Source organism: Nelumbo nucifera, chromosome 3 (assembly GCF_055504915.1).
Source record: "Nelumbo nucifera cultivar China Antique chromosome 3, China Antique-T2T, whole genome shotgun sequence".
NCBI lineage: Eukaryota > Viridiplantae > Streptophyta > Magnoliopsida > Proteales > Nelumbonaceae > Nelumbo > Nelumbo nucifera.
Window position 1 is genome coordinate 7,699,724 of NC_142651.1, and position 20,054 is coordinate 7,719,777.

General features: G+C 40.0%; 1 protein-coding gene across 1 annotated transcript; it reads left to right on the forward strand.

Annotated features, from left to right (window-relative positions):
* The first annotated feature begins 13,250 nt into the window (after nt 1–13,250).
* LOC104593099 (large ribosomal subunit protein uL15x) lies at nt 13,251–13,991 on the forward strand. Its single transcript, XM_010252784.3, has one exon. The coding sequence runs from the start codon at nt 13,294–13,296 to the stop codon at nt 13,732–13,734; it is 441 nt and encodes a 146-aa protein (XP_010251086.1). The 5' UTR covers nt 13,251–13,293; the 3' UTR covers nt 13,735–13,991.
* The last annotated feature ends 6,063 nt before the right edge of the window (nt 13,992–20,054 follow it).

A 20,054-nucleotide genomic window follows, 5' to 3' on the forward strand; every position in this document is an offset into this window, starting at 1 on the left:
AGACATCATCGTGAGATATTTTCAATACAAAATCGGAATGTGCTGTGGGGCGCCTCCCTGTGAGGCGCTGATACCAATTCCAACTTTGGCTGTTGGGGGCAGCATCTGGCCATCTGCTGTTGAGAACATTTTTGTGAGGCCACATTATCAGAAAGTGGGGTAAAATAGTAGAGCTGCAAACGGACCGAACCCGATAATAGGCATACCCAAATTTGATTTGATTACATTTGAATTCGAATCGGATCATATCTATCAGATATATAATGGATTTGAAACGGAATTCAGATTATAATCGGATATTAAATAACATAAATAAATTAGACTAAAATTGACCAAAATATTATATATTATTAATAAGATGGGCTAAAAATGACTTTAACATTATATTTTATGAACAAAATGAATTAAAAACTACTTATTTTAAAACTTTGAACATGTGACAATTTACTGAAAATATAATATTAAGACAAACTTCAATCACAGATATAATATATTTTTAACTATATCTGAGCATATATATTTAAATCGAATCAAATCAGATTATCATATTAGATAGGAGTATATCCATATTTGATCCAATTATAAATTGGTCAAATTTGGATTCAAAATCGGATAATCAGATCCCGTTTCTCAGCCCTATTCAGCAGCATAGGCTGTTGGCCCCAACAGCCAAAGTTAACTCAAAAAAAAATATACAAATTGGGAAAAAAATCCTTTATCGTGGGTGGAGTGTGACACCTTTTTTTCTTTTTGCTAAATGGCTGAAACCTCCCTAGATCTTTTAGCTTTTGCTGAAACCTCCTCTGAATCCTTTTAAAATGTCCAAAATACCCATTTGACCAAAATATTTATTTTCTAAGTTTGGTCTTCACATTAATCACCCTCTCAAACCTCTCCTATCTATTTTTCAACTTTGCTTTGTTTTCCAATTTTTCCCTTCATATCAATCTCTCAAAGGTAAAACAACAACTTCAAACTCTCTTTTTTTTGTTGTCCATAAAGCTTGTATTGTTTTTTTCTAATAGAAATAAGCTTCAATAGTAATCGTATGGATATTTTGGAATTTTTTTTTTGTGTTTTTTTATTAGAGGGCTTTAACATAAGGGATTTGATGAGGGCAAATTTGGCCCTCCACTAACATCATGACACATGGCATCTCGGAACAATTGAGTGACACTCATAACCACCTAGGCGACAATTTGCCATAGCCAAAATGATGGAGTCCTAGCTAGCGACCTGGCACTGTCGCCGACCTGGCGACCTGCCTCTAGCGCCGACCTGGCGACCTGCCTCCACCGCCGACTTGGTAGAAACCTAGCCAACGACCTCGTCCACGACTCAGGGCGGCTAGCAGCACCTCATCTAGGCCCGACCTATGGTACCTCGTCAGTATCGCCTGAAGCAACCTCGACGTGGGGAGCGACCTCCCTCGAGGGCTTGCCGACCTGATTGAGGTCCAGGTGGCGACCTACGAGACGTGCTCGCCATCGATTTCTGCATGCATCCCATCACTTCCGGGTCTCTTGGAAGTCAGCTCTCACACCAAATGTTTTGGGAGAAATCGAGTAAGGCACAAAGATTGGCCTACGTGCACGACTACCTCCGAAGACTTTGGAGCAGTTAGGCATGTCCTCTCAGAGATCCCGGACGTGTTTGCGTGATGCTCACGCCAAACAATGCCTATATAAAGGCCTTACCTCCAACTCCAGGGGGGAGATGCACAATTTTTAGTTCTCACAGCTCTCTCACATTTAGCTATCTTAAAATCTCTGATTCGCTAACTTAAGCATCGGAGTGCCCACCCCGGGTAAAGTAACCCGGGCACTCTGACACAATTTCCTTGCAGGCTGAATCAGAGCCACCTCTCCAGCTCATCGCCATTTAGCTAGGCATCAGAGCCACCTCTCCAGCTCGTCACCATTTAGCTAGGCATCAGAGCCACCTCTCCAGTTCGTCACTATTCAGCTAGACATTAGAGCCACTTTTCCAGCTCGTCACCACTCAGTTAGACATCAGAGCCACCTCTCTAGCTCGTCACCATTTAGCTATGCATCAGAGCCACCTCTCCAGCTTGTCACCACTTAGCTAGACATCAGAGCCACCTCTCCAGCTCGTCACCACTCAACTAGACATCATAGCCACCTCTCCAACTCGCCACCATTTAGCTAGGCATCAGAGCCACCTCTCCAACTCGTCACCATTCAGATAGGCATCAGAGCCACCTCTCCAGTTCGTCACCATTCAGCTAGGCATCCAAGCCACCTTCCAGGTAGGAACAATTCAGCTAGGCATCCATGCCACATTCCAGGTAGGGATTATTCAGTCAGGCACCCGAGTCACCTACTAGCCGGGAGATGCCGAAATGCGCATCATCAGGATTTAATTGCAATTATGTTAGAAAGTTCATAGGACGTGATTTCAACTACCAAATATTAGGGGAGATTTTAGCAATGGTCATAAACTTCAGGGGAAGTTTCATCAATTTATCCTTTTTTTTACATCACTAGAAAATTTTGCATGTGTATGGCAATTTTAAATCAAATGCAGATGATGATGGTAATGATATATATATTCATTTTTTCTTTAATTCTTTTTACATTTTTATATTTATATGTGTACAAAAATATATTAAAAATATTCTTATTTGTTACACTTATTTTTGTTTAATAAGATGAATATAGGATGTTAAAGATGTATATATATATATGTTCTTTTATAAAATTTTTGTATTTAATATTTTTTTCAGTTTTTACTATTTAATTATGACATCAAGGATTGCCGCATTTGACATGAATGATTGATCCATACCAACTATGAAAATAAATTAATTTTTGGGTCATTTTTAATTTTTGTATTTCTTTTTCATCATCAATAAAATAATTATATGAAAATAATTATTTTTCTTTAATATGATTAATATAAAACATTAGAGATGTTTTATACAATTTATTATTTACATAATTTCATGTATTTATTTTTATTAAAATTTTATTATTTAACTATAATATCATGGATTAACTCATTTGGCTTTGATGATTGAATTGCTTGCATGCCACCTAGACCAAATAACAATTTAATTTTTTGATTGGTTTTTAAAAAATATGGATTTTATATTGTTAAAAGTATTAGATATATATCTAATTAATAAAATTTAGTGATAAACAACACCTTAATGAGAGAGAATAAGAGATAATGCCTTAAATACTTGGTGAGAAATATTATATTTGATGTTATAAAAAGTAGTAGTTCAAATTATATTTTCTGCCTTCACAATTAGAGAGGGGCAAATTAAAAAATAGAGGTATTTAAGATTAGAAGAAAAAGTTTCACAATCTCATTTGTACTTCTAGTAGTAGTGCAGATATAGGTAGTGATGTATTTTGTTCTCGTTTTTTATGGTTTAGAACCCATAGATATAGAGGAATTTGGTACACCATGATATCATAGGTATCTATTTTTGTTTAATGAGGGGCTTTGATTAACTTATCTATCAAGCCCATATTTCATCAATATAGAAATTGTATACTTTTGAATCTATAACAAAGAAAGAATAAAAAATAAGGGGAAACTTTTGTACCTGTCAATTTGTTATGACAATTGATTTGTGTGCTCCATATATATATATGGGTTCGACTATGATATGGGAAAGATATCATATGTGAAATTTTTTACCAATCAATTGGTATCATAAAACGTGATAGTCAATTAGGTGTTATTTATCAAAATTCATGGGTGGGTTTTAATTGGTCAAAACTCTTCCCATACCATATCTTTTTCGTATCATAGATATTTTCCATATATATATATATATATATATATTGTTGATAAATAGGACTCTTTTTATTTAAAAGCAATTGTAATACAATAGCTCTCATTCAAATGCACCAAATCAATAATTTTACAATAGTGTTCTTGTCTTTCACTACCCTCGATTAGACTGAAGCAAAAAGCTTTCAGAAAAAAAGGCTGAACTTTTCCATTTGTCTCATGAAGAATCGTTGTTGAATGAATTTGTCATATGAAATGAGGGTGATAAAGAAAAATGTGAACCTATTTTGGGCTGGCATGTCATTTGCTAAGGCTGCATTTGGTAATGATGTAAAATGGAGTGTAATCCCAGTTCAGAGTAAATTTGCACTCTGGTTCACTTTTGCCTGTGTTTGGTAACATTACATTTAGGGATTGTAGCTGATAAGGGAAACTTTTGGGCCCTAATATCAATAAAAATAATTTCTAAAATAGGTTAACTTTTTTAAAAAATATATCAAATAAGAGAAAAATCACTGTTCATATTCTTCCTCCTCCAAACCACTTCCGCCCCAGCCCCGCGAACCTCAAAGACCACCATCCATCAGCACTGCCATTGCTGCCTTTGCCCACCTCCGGCAATGCTAATCTACCACCCACCTTTGCCTCTGCCTTCACCCACCAACACCAACGCCACCCACCTCCTTCTGCTTCGATGACCAAGAAGATGAAGATCTCCAGATCGACCACCGCCCCAGTCCCTCGACCTTCTTCTTCGTCAGACTGTTGAATGGGTGGAGGCGGCCCATTCAACAATAGCAGTCCCACACTGTCTACATGAGCATTTTCTCATAAAACAATATTTTACATGAGTAGCACCGTTTGATATTAGGGCCCAAAACAACATTTTACATGAATAGCAGCAGCCCCGTGACCTTCTTCTCCAAATCCACAGAAAAACAATATTTTACATGAGCATTGCTGGAGGTGGGCGGAGGCGGCAATGCTGATGGATGGTGGTCATTAAGGTTCGCGGAGCTGGGGCGGAAGTGGTTTGGAGGAGGAAGAAGATGAACATTGATTTTGCCCTTATTTGATATGTTTTTTTAAAAGGTTAACCTATTTTGGAAATTATATTAAAATGATTATTTTTATTGATATTAGGGCCCAAAAGTTGCCATTTTCAGCTATAATCCCTTACATTTATACATTGACAAATGATAGAAAACACATTTTCCAATGCATAGTTACATTGATAATAAGATGTAAAAATACATCAATAAAAAAGAAGTAAATTTGCATTGAAGTGGGCTTTTGATAAGAAAAAGGCATATGCTTTATTGGAATTCATGTTTGCATCTGTTACAGTTAAATGCTTGTTTGGTGAGAAGATAAACTTGTTAGTGTAAAACTAACCCAACTTTGCAATATATATTTGAAAGCCCTTAGGCACCTTCATTAAACTTTCAGATCTCAATTACATCCTTGTTCAATACATAAGAGATAAACTTAGGAGTAGAGGACCAGGTTTGAGGAAGTTGACAAGTAAGAGCAAACTTAGCTACTTGGTTACCAGATTTTGGAGTGAAAGTAATTAAGGAACCATCAAGGTGATTGAGAAGACTCCTGCAACTAAATAATAGAGTAAAAATACTCCAAGGAGGATGAGAGTTTTCCTCCAACAAGAGCTTAATAACTATTTCATTATCACCTTCAAAGATGGTATGGGTGAATCCCATGGAAATGCCAAATTTGATACTTTGCAATTTATATGGACCGTTTTACACTCTACATATTTGCATTCACACTTATTTGCATCATTTCCAAATGCAGCTTAAACAACAACTTTAAACTCTATCTAATTGGATTTGAACAAAAGAAATGGCCTTTTATTTTTGTAAGAAACATCAATCAGTTCCATATGTTCATGTTTCTTTATGTACAAGCAATAAAAAGCAAATCCATCGTTCATCTCACACCATACATTAAAAAGATATCACAATTTTTCTACAAATTAATTAACACATAGCTATAAACATAACTTTTCAATTAGGAACATGAATGGATAAAACACTAAGGTTGCATTTGTTTTAGGTGTAAATTCTGTTTTACACTGATGGGAAATGTGAACTGGTTTAGTTATCAATGAAAATTGGGACTAGTAGATTTTGAAAATTTACACTGACCATGTTTGGTTGTCAAGGTGTAAATTTTCGGTGAGATGATGCAGAGGAGGAGAAGAAGATCTACAGAGGAGGGAAGCAGGGGAAGAAGAAGAATAACAAGGAGGAGGAGAAGAGAGAGAGAGAGAGAGAAAACAAAAGAGAGACATATGGTATCTTGCCAGTGGAATTGTCAAGTTGGATGATCCCAACTCGGTTGGGGTACTGCTCGAGGAGGCTGGCGATGGCGAGTCGGTACTTCTTATCACAGTGAACGCTCCAGTTCATGGCGTAGATGTGCCAGGGGGCTGGCGATGGCAGTTGGGGTACTCGCAACAAAGCCAGCCGCAACCGGAGGGGCCAGTTGGACTAGCGCTTTTTTCTTCCTTCTAGGTCCTCTCTGGCTCTCCCTTCGGAAGAGAGTTCAGATCTGCTCCTACAACTGGTTGCAACGACAGTGACAGAAAGAGAAAAAAGGGTGGGGGGAAGAAGAAGAGAGAGAGAGTGAGAGAGAGATCACTCATAACGGAGCCAGAGGGGTCGACTGGACTAGTGCTTTTTTTTCTTTTGGGTCCTTTCCGGCTCTCCCTTCGGAGGTGGGTTCAGATCTTCCGCTGCAACTGATTGTAGCAGCGGTGACGGAAAGAGAAAAAAGGGGAAAGAAGAAGAAGAAGGAGAGAGAGAGAGAGGAAGAAGAAAAAGAAGGAAAAGAAAGGAGAAAAGAGAGAGAGAGACGTTAATTTTACATCGAATATCCATGTATATATTACATCTGGTGTAAAGAAAATTCAAAATGAAAATTTACACCCGCATGTCCACCCCAAACAAAAACGTAGCCTAAGGCAAAACGAATGCACTCATTTCATTACTGTTGAAACCGAATAACTGAATCGAAATTTTGATTGATGTTTTCGATTCGGTTATTTTGAGGGACCGGTTCACTTTCGATTTTTTAAGTCGGTTCTCTCAACTTCGATTTTTGGTTTCACGTATGGCATTTAGAGGTTCAGTTAACCCAAAAACCAAACTATTAGGGGTAAAATACTAAATATATTTAAAGTAGTGAAACTCAAACTCCCGAAGGCCAAAAACCTCAGGGCAGCGCCAGCACGGCTACTCTGTCTCTTCGATTCCACTTTTGAGTTTGGTCTTCTACTCTTCTTCGCTCTTCAACTCTTCAGTAAAGATTAAAACAAAACCCTGTCATCTATCCACTCCACCAGCACCAGGCACCGGCAACTGGCGAGCATTGATGCCGACGATCTTAGTTGCAGACTTGCAGCAGTGAACCTCACAGGACTCGCTAATTGCACTGCTCCAGCGACCTCAGTTGCAGACTTGCAGACTTGCACGATTGCACATCCACATCTAGTAAATCTATCCTGTCTGGCACCGGCAAGTGACAGTCCGGCGAGTGGCGAATTTGCAGTATACATATTACAAACAAGTAATTTTTTCTTTATTCTTCTTTTTTTCCTTTTCTATTCTTCAATTCTTCCCCTGTATTTCTTTCTTACCCATCGGATTATCTGAGTGAGAATGTGAGATAGTGAAAGTGTGAAACCGAATGGTGATTACTGATTTCCACTATGAATGGTGACTACCATTTACTTTAGGTATAAAGAGCCCTACGTATAGAGGAACATGCTAGATGCTTGCAAAAAAATATTGGAAGAGCAGCAAAAGGCTGGCAACACCTTAATCCCTGCTTGCGAACTGCTGTCATTCAACAACCAGCGACCAGATTCAGAGAGGCAGCCTGTGCCTCCATCTACCTATGCCTTATCCCAACGAGCTTAATCTAAAATTGACTCCCCAGACCCATCCCTTTCAACAAACCATAAAGCTACAGAAACGGCTTTGCCATGAAGCCGGTCCAGAAATTGCAGAAGCCAAACAAACTAGAAGTAACATCTGCATTTTTGCACAATGTTTTCCACTTAAGCTTTCAACTAAACAAACCGAATTAACTGGGAAAAAATCGGTTCGATTTGTTCGGTTCCGGTTCAATTTACCAAAATGACAAATCAGTTTTTAAAACTCTTGTTTTGAACCGAGCAAATTGAATGCTCACTCCTAATTGCAGCTGATGGACGATCCAGTTCGAGGCTTCGAGCCACTACTATCACGGGGCTAGTCGTTTGGGCCCCGTGTGGCACTCGATTGTGTTGAGTAAGCCTAAGCAACAAGCAGCAACACAAGAAAATGCAATAAGATGACACACAAATTAGTCAAAATGCACTTTGTATTGCATAAATTGGTGGCAAGCACAAGCACACAATTTAGTATCGAAGGGATCTCATGCTTAACTTTTACACGCTACTGATTCACTCTACTACCTACCTCCCCTCAAAGAGCACGTTAAGCTTTTGGTGGAGTGACAATAAGAAACATGAAAATGGTGAATAATCATACTACGGAATTACAAGATTGCCATTGGCATTCCCCCCATATACAAGATACATGTAATGTCCCACCCAAGACACACACTTGGACACTCGGATGGCATGTTGTGGGCGTGGTGATGGTGCTTGATAGCATGGCAAAGTGTTCACTTGTGACATTCTCCCCCACTCAATTAGTCTTTGTCCTCGAAGACCGGCTTTTGCTTGTGGCTCAAATTTGCTTATTGATGAAGGAAGGTTCTTCAGCTGCTCCACGAACTTGGTCTCTTCTAAGGCCCAGGCATAAGGTTGGGTGAAAGGCTTTAGGGTGTTCTTGATGGTAGGAAAACTTATGGCTAGTCCAAACGTTTAGTCCTTGCTTGCATGCTTCGAGGTAGGATTTTGGATGTCCGGTTTTGATGGAAGGTAAGGTTGTGGCCAAGGCTAGGTCAAAATCAAGGTTTGGATTTTTTGGGTATTGGTTCCCATGATGATTTTTCTCCCAAGGGTTACTCCTCACTAGGTTCCTATGAGAGTTGACTTGATCAATGTGGTGGCGGACAGGGTACCTAAGTGGATTTGGTGGTACTCGATCTTCCTGATGATGGTCATTGTGAAGGTGGGTGTGGCTGGAGAAGGCCTTGGGTCTTCCAGGAGTCTTGGGCCCATTAGTTGCGGGCGTATGCAGCTTCTGTTGATGTTGATGCTGGAGTTGGTGCAATTGTTGGTGCCGGTTCAGCTGCTGGTGCTGGTGCTGCTTGGGGGGAGACTTCTTCTTGGTGACTACTGTCCAACCCGCTTCGGTGTTGCTGTGAGATCTTGGAGTGGGGGTCTTCATTGTTGGCATGGCACTGGCTTCATGCTCGCTTGTCTCTTGGTACAGCTGTAAGGCTGAAAGCTGCTTCCCATGTACCTGGAGGGCTGATGTCACTAGGATCATGCATGGAGAATGCTCATCCAAAATGAGTAAATGGTCAAGGTGCGGCACGAGGGCTGTTTCTTCCTGTGTTAGGAACTCTACTCCAAGGACCACTTGAAAGTCATCCAAGGGAACCACAGATAAGTTGACATTGCCTTTCCATGGTCCCACTTGTAGGTTTACTCCACGAGCCATGCCTTCTATTGCTTTGGCCCCCGAGTTGACAACCTTGATCCACCCGGTTTGTTTGGTGGTGGTCAAGCCAAGTCGCTTTGCCTTTGCAAGCGAGATGAAGTTATGGATGGCCCCAGTGTCCACCAATGCTTGGGTCGGCCTCCCGTCGAGAGTGATGTCCACATACTTTAGTCCCTTGTGGGATTTGGTGGGCCGCTTGGATGTGGCCTCTTTCTTTACCCTGGCATTTATAAGTTGGAGGGCACATACTCTTGGTGCTGGTGCGGGCTTCTCTTCATCACTGAGTTTGGCGATGAGGGCATTGATCTTCTTTCGCATGGGACAATCGCTAGTCCAGTGCTTTTCATTGCAAATGTAGCAAGGTGAGGGAGGAATTTCAGGTCTCCTAGTGTACCGGTGGCTTTGATAGTTGTAGGTTCCTTGTGGCTTCCTTCCTTGTTGATAATTGTTTGGATTGTCACTGTGCATTGGTTTTTCTTGTGTGGAGGCCGATTGTTGATCTCCCCTACTCAAACTCATGGTACATAGGCTGGATGGCTTTTGGCCTTCTTCATCCAGTGTCCTTAGATTGACAAGTTGCTCAGCTACAGCCATGGCTGTGGCAAGGTCCTTCACACCACGCCGTTGAAGTTCAAGCTCAACCTAGGGCTTGAGACCGTCCATGAAATTGAACAAGAGGTCCTTGTTTGACATGTTGGAGATCTCAAGCGTCAAGGCCAAAAATTCTTTAATGTAGTCATGTAGCGATTCTTGCTATCTAAGGTTCTTCATTTTTCTGCGCGCCAGGTACTCCACATTCTCAGGGTAGAACTGACGCTTGATCTCATTCTTGAATGTAGCCCAGGTGTCAATGGTGCGGGTGTCGCGTTCAATGTCTTGACAATACCTACGCCACCACAACATTGCAACATCATTCAAATACATAGCAGTTGTACGTACCTGAGTTTGTTTATCAATAATGCCAACGATTGAGAAATATTGTTCTAGTTGCCACAAGAAATTGTCAAGCTCCCTAGCATCCCGAGTGCCTGAGTAGGGTGTTGGCTCACAGATCTTGATGTGCATGGGAGCTAGGGTGGCGGAAGTGATGGTAGAGTTGGCCACCACCCTCTTCAGAAGAGTCATCTCATCTCTCGTCTCGTCTAGTTGTGTTTGAAATCTGTCTAGCATGCCCTGTAAGCTATTGTGGGAAGGCCCCGCTCCCGAGCATTGTAAGGTGGCGTGCATCTCTCTGAAGGCGCAATTGAATTGCCCTTCTAGTTCAACCACTGCATTCTCAACAGTCTCCAGGTTATGGTGTAGTTCATCCACTTGATCTTTGGTTTCACCTACTATCGCCTTGCAATGTAGGATGCGCATGTCCATGCTAGCTAGTTGGTCGATCGATTTGTCACGCTTGCTAGATTTAGTTGTGCAGCCCTTCGGTGCTTCTGTCTTGGCAGGTTCGTTGAATGGAACCTCATTGGTGTCATGGGCTTGGTGCAGCCCGTGTAGTATGTCATCGGCAATGTCGCGGTTGCTCTTCATTGTGCTGAGTGAGGAGTAGTGGACAGGTCCAATGTGCATGTAGGAGCTCCTACTCTGATACCAATTGTCACGGGGCTAGTCGTTTGGGCCCCGTGTGGCACTCGATTGTGTTGAGTAAGCCTAAGCAACAAGCAACAACACAAGAAAAGGCAACAAGATGGCACACGAATTAGTCAAAAGACACTTTGTATTACATAAATTGGTGGCAAGCATAAGCACACAGTTTACTGTCGAGGGGATCTCATGCTTAACCTTTACACACTACTGATTCACTCGACTACCTACCTCCGCTCAAAGAGTATGTTAAGCTTTTGGGGGAGTGACAATAAGAAACATGAAAATGGTGAATAATCATACTATGGAATTACAAGATTGCCATTGGCATTCCCCCATACAAGATACATGTAATGTCCCACCCAAGACACACACTTGGACACTCGGATGGCATGTTGTGGGCGTGGTGATGGTGCTTGATGGCGTGGCAAAGTGTTCACTTGTGACAAGCAGGCAGTAGCAATAGGGGTGATCTTTAAGGTTCAGGGCCCTCATATTAGGTGTTTCTTATTGAGGGTATTCTAGGTATTTTAAATAGTCATTTCCCTTTATATTTTTATCAAATTAGGCTGTGTTTGTTTCAGGTGTAAATTCAGTTTTACACCGACGAAAAAGTTAGTGCTGGTTCAGTGGTCGATGGAAAATAGAACGAGGTGGATTTAAATTTTTATGCTGATGATGTTTGGCCATCATAGTGTAAAGTAAAAGGCTTCTACTCTGTTTATGCTCTGGAACTCTCCCTATCCCAGCAACACCATGCCAAAGATTAATGTGTCATTGCTAGATAATTTCTTCTTTGGAAATTATGAACCCGGGAACAACTCTCTCTCTCTCTCTCTTTATATTCTCTACCTTAGTCTACTTCACCGGTGTCCTCTTTCTCTGTGAGGTCCCATTGTCCTCTGGCTCTGCCCCAAGAGAAAGAAGATCATTATTTCAATATCTTCAAAGTCATCACCATCATTATAGTTGTTTATCTCTTGGCCTTCGACGTCACCAGAAACCATGGTCGTCTTGTTTTCGTCGCTTTTTCCTTCGTGCTTCTCATCCTGCTAATTGCATGCTTGGTTATCCCGTTGTACTTTGCATAATGGAACTGGAGATTGAAGTCGAGATCCAAAGATCTTGAACATCAAATCAAGGATCTGTTGTTGGTTCATGGAACCACACCAATGACATAGCAGCAAAAGCCGCATGTGAAGATGGGGGAAGTGGAGATGAGGTTGTTGCCCCCTGTGATAGGAGAAGAACACTTGATCCTATAAGTGATCGAGACCTTGGATTTATGGATATTGTTCATGCCGTTTCTTTGTAGTGTGGGTATAGGGTTGGCAGTAATGAACAACATAGGTCAAATGGATTGGTGCTTTGAATAATTTCCTCTTCGAATGATACCATTCTCCGGTGAAATGGTTGCCGAAAAAGATAATGACGGAGCAAAGGCTATTTGACCGTTGCAGAGTTTTACACCAAAGACGGTGGAGATTTTCATCGATTTTATTGATGGGAACTTTCCAACGATTCTCGATGTAAAGCCTACCCTAAGTGGAGTTTTACACTAATTTACAGTGTAAAACAACACCTAAAACAAATGTAGCAAAATTTGAACTAGGGTGTAAAGTTTACCCTACTTCTTATTTACATCAAAAACAAATGCGACCTTAAGCAAAATTTTTCCTTATGGATGACAATTAAGAGATCACATTAGCACCCCCGAACACATTATAGATCTACTACCCACAACTTATTCCCACATCTATACTCAAAGAACACCATCACCATGTATTGGGAACATCTCCCCATAAAATGACAAGGGAGATATTCTCGATGTGTAGATGTAATTAAAGTAGGGATGCTATAACAAGTAGTAGGTAACATATCCGAGCCCCATAAAACAATCCCCACAGGTAAATTTGGATCTGCTCCTCACATCGATCACACAGCATGTCATGGTCGCACAGCAGAAACATCTTCTGCACTTGTATTTATTATTCATTGGGAGATGCTCCCAACATATGACAAATTGTGTCTGTGAGGTTGATTTGAGGAGCGCTCTATGAATAGCACATCCCAATTCTCAACGGATGCCCTATAATACGTCCCAGTCGTAGTCGTGTATTGAGAGCATCTCGGGTGCACACTGAGATGTGCATGTGGGGTGCAAACGTGAACTCGACAATTAGGGCTTTTTCGTAGTTATGTAAAATAAGAAAGGAATTAAGGGCAAAATGGGTAAACAAACCAAACTATAAGATCATGTAAAACCCCAATTCTTCCCTGGCCGCCGCTCTGGAGCGAGAGAGAAATGACGACCCGCTTCAAGAAGAACAGGAAGAAGAGAGGGCACGTCAGCGCCGGGCACGGCCGAATCGGGAAGCACCGGAAGCACCCGGGAGGTCGTGGTAACGCCGGAGGCATGCATCACCACCGGATCCTCTTCGACAAATATCATCCTGGTTACTTCGGTAAAGTGGGTATGCGTTACTTCCATAAGCTTCGCAACAAGTTCTATTGCCCCATCGTCAACATCGACAAACTCTGGTCTATGATCCCTCAAGATGTCAAGGACAAGGCCTCCGCCGATAACGTCCCCCTCGTCGATGTTACCCAGTTCGGTTACTTCAAGGTGCTGGGCAAGGGTGTCCTACCTCCATCTCAGCCCATCGTCGTGAAGACGAAGCTCGTATCCAAGAATGCGGAGAAGAAGATAAAGGAGGCCGGTGGTGCCGTCGTACTCACCGCTTAGATTTAGTAATGTATGGTGACCGGAACCGCTACTCATATTTTTGCCTTTTTCTCCTTTTATTAGGGTTTAAATTTTGGATATTAAAATTTAAGTGAAATGACTCAGAGTATCAATTGAGTACTTGGTTGTCTTCATTAGTCTGTCTGGTGATATATACATGGGAACTTTTTCATGATTTTTGGTTGAGTCTTTATTTGATGTATGCTATGGTCTTACAGTGCTTATTATTTGTTGCTAGGCTAAATGGATTTTGTTCATATCAGTTGGTCTGAATTTTTTAATTTGTTTCCGACAACTTACTCGGTAATGATAAAGACGGTTAGGATTTGGGTGAATTAGGCTTGGATTTCGAAATGAAAACCTCTAAACGTTATCCCATTATGACGTGCTAACAAATGTTGACCTGAAATCAAAGTATGCAAGTGTTTGTATATCGTAAAGTTAAATGTGCTATACAAGCATATCTGCTGTTTCCGTTTTATAGAAAAACAGTATTTATAAGCTTGATTTTATTTCATTGATGAGTGCTGATTCATGTGTTAATATTCTCAATATTTGTTCTTAGTACTAGTTTCCTCTCTGAGTTGTTCTTGCTGTTTGCTTGGATACTATAGTGTAAGGGTTGTATAAGACCACTGGGCATGCCTTTCCCTTCTTGGTATAAGCTACACAGAAACTTAGAAAGCTTATTGTGTGTTTTGCTGGAAGTTTGCTTCTGCATTAATTTCACACCCAAAGAAAAAGCTTTGAAGGTTATAGCAATGGTGCCAAACAGTTTCTGTCCTACCTAATCAAATTCAAAAGCGCTTTCATGAGACTTGAACCAATGGTATTTTAGTAATGGTAACAACATTGAAACCAATTTCAATAAAAAGATGCAATATGTTGGATGTCATTATATCAGATTAGGTAGGACTGAATCCATGTTTCATATTTGATCCAATTATATAAGCAAATCAAATGCCTGTCTGTGAACGTGCCGGAAAACCGCCTGTCCGACCAAAAACTCTCCCTGAAGTACTTGGTGAAGTTGGCGTGGCAGTACTCTGGCGCCCCTACTGTTCTAAACTTGAGGCAGGTCGTCCATAGTTTCGAAACATCGTCTACCACTACAAGATCAGAATCCAAATATATAACCTGGCGAACGCAGGGCTCGAGAATGTCCGCGAGATAATTCCTAGCGTAATTCAAGGGCTGCTCCAGCTTGCCTCACCGAAGTGGAGATCAGGTTCCTAACAATCTCCGGATTGAAGAAATAAACTTTGAATTTCAACTACGAGAACGTAGAACGAACTAGGGTTTCGAGATTGGTCTCCGACTCCGACACGAGAAAATGGAAGAAAATGTTCTTGGGACAGAGGGAATGCTGCAGGATAGAGTGAACGGCGGCGATGGAGCCACGGAGGTACTCAATGTCGAGAGCCATGGCGATGTGGACGAGAGAGGGAAGTAGCACGATTATCGAAATAATACGGCAGTTCTACTGATATCCTCAAACTTTAGTCAAATAATACTTTTGGTGAGCCGATGAATTGAAATTCCGTCGAGAACTGAGCTTTGGGAAGTAGCACGATTATCAAAACAGAACTCAAAGTTTCAAGATCACAAAATCTTTTTTTTTTTTGCAGCATATAAGATGATCTGAAGCCTTCTGAACTTCAGGTTGATGATCATGTAAATTGCTGAAATCCTTCCACCCGTGATGATTGTTTGTCGTTGGGGTGGTGATTTTACTGTCGCCACCGGGTGGATGGGGAGAGAGCGTGAGATTTGTCACAGGAGAGGAGAGGTGAGAAGGAGCAAAACTCGTGTTTTACTTAACTTCTTACATGATTTGGCCCTTTGCACGATTCGGAGACATGTGGCGCGTCCTTCGATTGCCTGAACACAGCGCGCCTGGACTGAAGCGGAACTCCCAAAATTTATGTTGGATTTTGCTTCCACAAAAAAAGATATGCAGTATGCGATGCCTCTGTACCTCTATGAGTTGGTTTCTTACACTTCAGCTCTAAGAGTTTTCTGTTTGGTTTAGGAGAGAGCAAATCAGCCCCCCACAACGTTCTACAGCACATTAAGATGTTGTGGGGGGCTGATTTGAATTCGGTTTAGGAGTAGAATCATTGTAAGGATGGAACGTTTTGACCCTCGACTAAGGCATTGTAGGGATGGATTGTTTGCCTTGTCATGCGAGGAATTTGTGCAAGGCCCGAGTACAGCTTCAGTGGATTGCCTGCCGAAATCCTGTGTGGGCTTGGTTATAACTTTTGGCATGTGTACCGTTAGATACTTTATATTTTTAAGAAATGTATCGGAATATTTCGTAGGTAGAAATGCATGCTAAATGTTTTTTTTGGAGCCTAAAGGTCATATAATCTGAAAGGGCACTGGATAATCGGGAATCGGCCAAATGGTCTGGCCATGAGGTTGATCTATTGGTCGATGTGTTTATCTATATGAATGGTATGATATTCTTATAAGGGAAAATCTATGACCAATCAAAGCATTCCGAATATCACCTGATTTCTCAATGCTCCTCTTCTCGTCTTGGCCATCATCGTCTCCTCTCCATTGTTTAATCATTATTTTTGCTCGAAGACCTATTCCTATTTTTTGTGTATTACTAAGATCTCTCTATTTTGTAATCTCTTTGCTTATTGCTCGTTCTTTTAGATAGAAGTGTAAAATGACATTTTGGCCCTCATTTCCGTTTGATCAAAATAGCATAAAAAAAAACAGTAACAACAAATGACAAATAGTAAATTAAAACTGAAAATAAAAATAAAATATGCAATAAGAATATTTTTTTCTATTATTATCTATTTTATTTTTATTTTTGTTATTTTCCTTTTTTTTCTTTAATTGTGGTTTTTTTTATGTTCAACATTACCTTTGGCTTTATTTTCAAAATAAAATAATATCAGCATGGGAGGATTTTATATTTAAAAGTGTTACAAGAAACTCTTAATGATATTTTAGAAATAACAAATAAACATTGCCGACAAAAGATATACAAAAGATTCACAATAGAAGAAGGATGTTGTTTATCGGGGGGCTACTAGTAAACTAGGAGGGAGCTGTAATTCAGATTTCTAAGGTAGATTGCAGTTCATTTATCCTTTTAAGTAAAAAGGGAAAATTTTTTGTTAATACCTTGTAAAGGCATTTGTGTCTTTTCAAATGCCACTTGATGGTTGATTGACGACTGATTAAGGGCAGGTATTGGATTGGTATGCTAAAAAATGGCATAGGTACCTAAATGGCACTAAGCCCAAATTACAATTACTAATATCGGCAAAGAGTTGTCTTGAGAGTTGAGAATACACAAGGAACAAACTATATAGGTAGGTCTGTCTTTATTGGAAACAATAGAGAAAACCCCTATTTTTTCTAATAAAAGACCTGTTTGGTTATTTTCTGAATAGTGAAAAAACCGCGTTTTAGGAGAAATGACTATATTGGCATTGGTGCCACTTTTTAGACAAACACCATCAAATACTAACGCCTACCCAATAGTGAAAACTGATAGGAGTTGGAGGCTCCTCCAACCGAGTTCAGCTGGGTTATACATCTACATGTTACAATGTGGGCTGCAATTCCATCCGCGTTGTAATACATAGATGGTTTAAGTGGCGTACAAAAAAAGTAGAAGACAAGGAGTGTTAACTTTTGTTACTTATTTTTTCTATATTTTTGAACTCAATTGGACTTTGCCCCCTCTTTGAAACCTAAAAAATAAAAGAAAAGCTTTAAGTTATTCATCGTTTTTGAACCGTTGTTAATTTAGATGATTAGACCATTCAGCTCGAGAACCGTGCAGAGCGATTTCGTTTTACCTCAAACTTAGTTTCTGGTCAAAAACCTTTGAATCAGTCAATGACCTATTGACTTGGGCAATCAAATCGTTAACCCGTTCAACGATTTTTGGCTATTTTTATTTTATTATTTATTTAAAAAAATTTTAAAATTTATGTTAAAATGGGCCATTCATTTGAATTGGACGGTCGAACCGCCATTTCGAAAATCAGTGGCTAGAATGGTTTTGTTTTTGGGTCATTTTTTAATTGTCAACCCTTTCTCATTTTCATCTAAGGGAATAGCCATTTCCCTCCTCCCTTGGGAATGAAATCCCATCCTAGTTGATTCCAATTCCTATCTAAACCTAACAAACCATAGGATTAGACCATTCTGAAACCAATTCAATCTATGAACCAAATGGACCCTAAGCTTCTTCATTTGAATACACTTGAGCCCACTTATATTTCTACTTGTCTAAGCCTAAAATTATGGATGAATTATAAGGTTACATAGAATCATGCTTTTCAAAATTGGATCGGATCGGGTAGTCAAATTGGAAAATTGGGAACCGGTTCTGTTTTATCCCAGAACCGTTATTTTGTCAAAAACCATTAACCTGGGCATTCAAACCGTTCAAATTGATTTTGACTGTTTTTTATTTTTTATCAGAATGGGCCGTCCATTCAATTTGAATGATTAGACCATTCAACCCAAGAACCGAACCCCTGACCAATTCGTTGTTTGGTTAAGTTTAAAACCTTGCATAGAATTGGTATGATAACTTTTTTTAACTTGGCTTTACATTGAGTAATATGTTCTGATTAATACAGTATGAATTTGTATTTCTTTTGTCAAAGTTGGCTTTACATTGACTAATGTAATCTGTTTAATACTGTATAAGTTTCTTTATTAGGATACATAATAATCCACTTGTACTTTTGTCAAGTTGGAACAACTCGTCAACGACAAGCTTAACGGATAAGTTTAAAGTTTTTCTTTCATTCTTTTGATTGAAAAAATGTTAAGAAAATAAGTTAGCGGGAGTTGCATTACTTTTTGATACGTCACTTGAAACCATCTGCGTGTTACAACTCCAATGGAAGTGCAGCCTGCGTTATATAACATATGGATTGTAGCTCATCAGGTCTCATTTTGGACGGGAGAGTCCACTTGATGTAAAACATGAGGAAAATATCACGATGACGGTATCATCTCAGATAAAATACACGATTGGGATATGATGTGGGCGCACTCGTAATTTCAGAAGCACAATTTTTTTTCATCAGTACAGGGTTTATCCAAAAAAGAAAAATAGAGGTAGGCGCACTCGCACTCGCGTGGCTCGCGATGGGTGACTCTGGTTTTGGTGTGTTGATGACCGTTGATCACCGTTGATGAGATCAACGGTCACGATTTGATCGGGTGTAATCAAGAGGCACAATTCAAAGTTAACAGTCACCAACAGTTAACTACTTTTTAAACAGTCACAATGTTTAAAATTGTGACTGTTCAAGGTGCCTTTTCTAAACCAGCACCTACATTTTCTTCATACCTCTTCACAAATTATTTAAGGAGCATGAAGCAGACTCCAAAACACACAATTTCGAAATTCACTATCTCTCTCTTTCTCTCAGTCCGGTCTGCTACAGTCTCATAGAAGGTTTCTTTGGAGACTCTTCAACTTTGCTGGTTGTAGATTCTCGCCCAAGGTATCCTGTGAACGAATTTGCCTATAACCTAGCAGCAAACTCTGTACAACTGAATGGGGGCAAATAATGTTCTAAAGACAGTGTCTTCAGACGCGCCTCAAAACTTTTCCTCCAAAGTTACAGTGACCCCATTCTTCTCCAACAATTTTAGAACGCTATACTGCAATGGAGGCGGAAGCAAGCATGACTTCGATCAAGATGATGAACCATCAGTATTGAGTTTAATGGGTAACAACAAGTTACAGCAATGTGACTGTTAGCACTGACATTGAGAAATTTCCCATCACAACATAAACAGTGCTGTCCGTTATGATGAGAGGTTGAGATAAACTCTTAATGAAGTTCTGAAATGTGTCAAATAACGGAGCACATAGTGGAACTTCACCTATGTGAACATCGAAGTGGTGCCGCTTCTCATGAGGGTTTGGGTTTGCTCTCGGGATTGTTCATGAAACCAGGAAAGAAGCACATGGCCATAACAGTGCTGAGCAAAACTTGAAACTCTTGCAGAGATTGAACATTTTTGTGTGTACAGGTGTCTCCGGTAACTATACTAACAAGAGGTTTAAGTTGATAAACACCTTTTGTATGCATAATTGTGTTATAATAGTTTGGATTGAGAGAGAACTATGTAATTGATCAAACAATGTGGGGGATTGTTGGATTTTAATCTCATGAGAGATTAAATCCAATGGATTTGATTGATCAATTACATGAGAAATTGCACCTGTACACTTGATTGAAAAAATCAGTTTTTCTCTTATAAAACCCAATTTTGAACTTGTCCCACATTGGAAAATTATAAGTTTTGTTTTC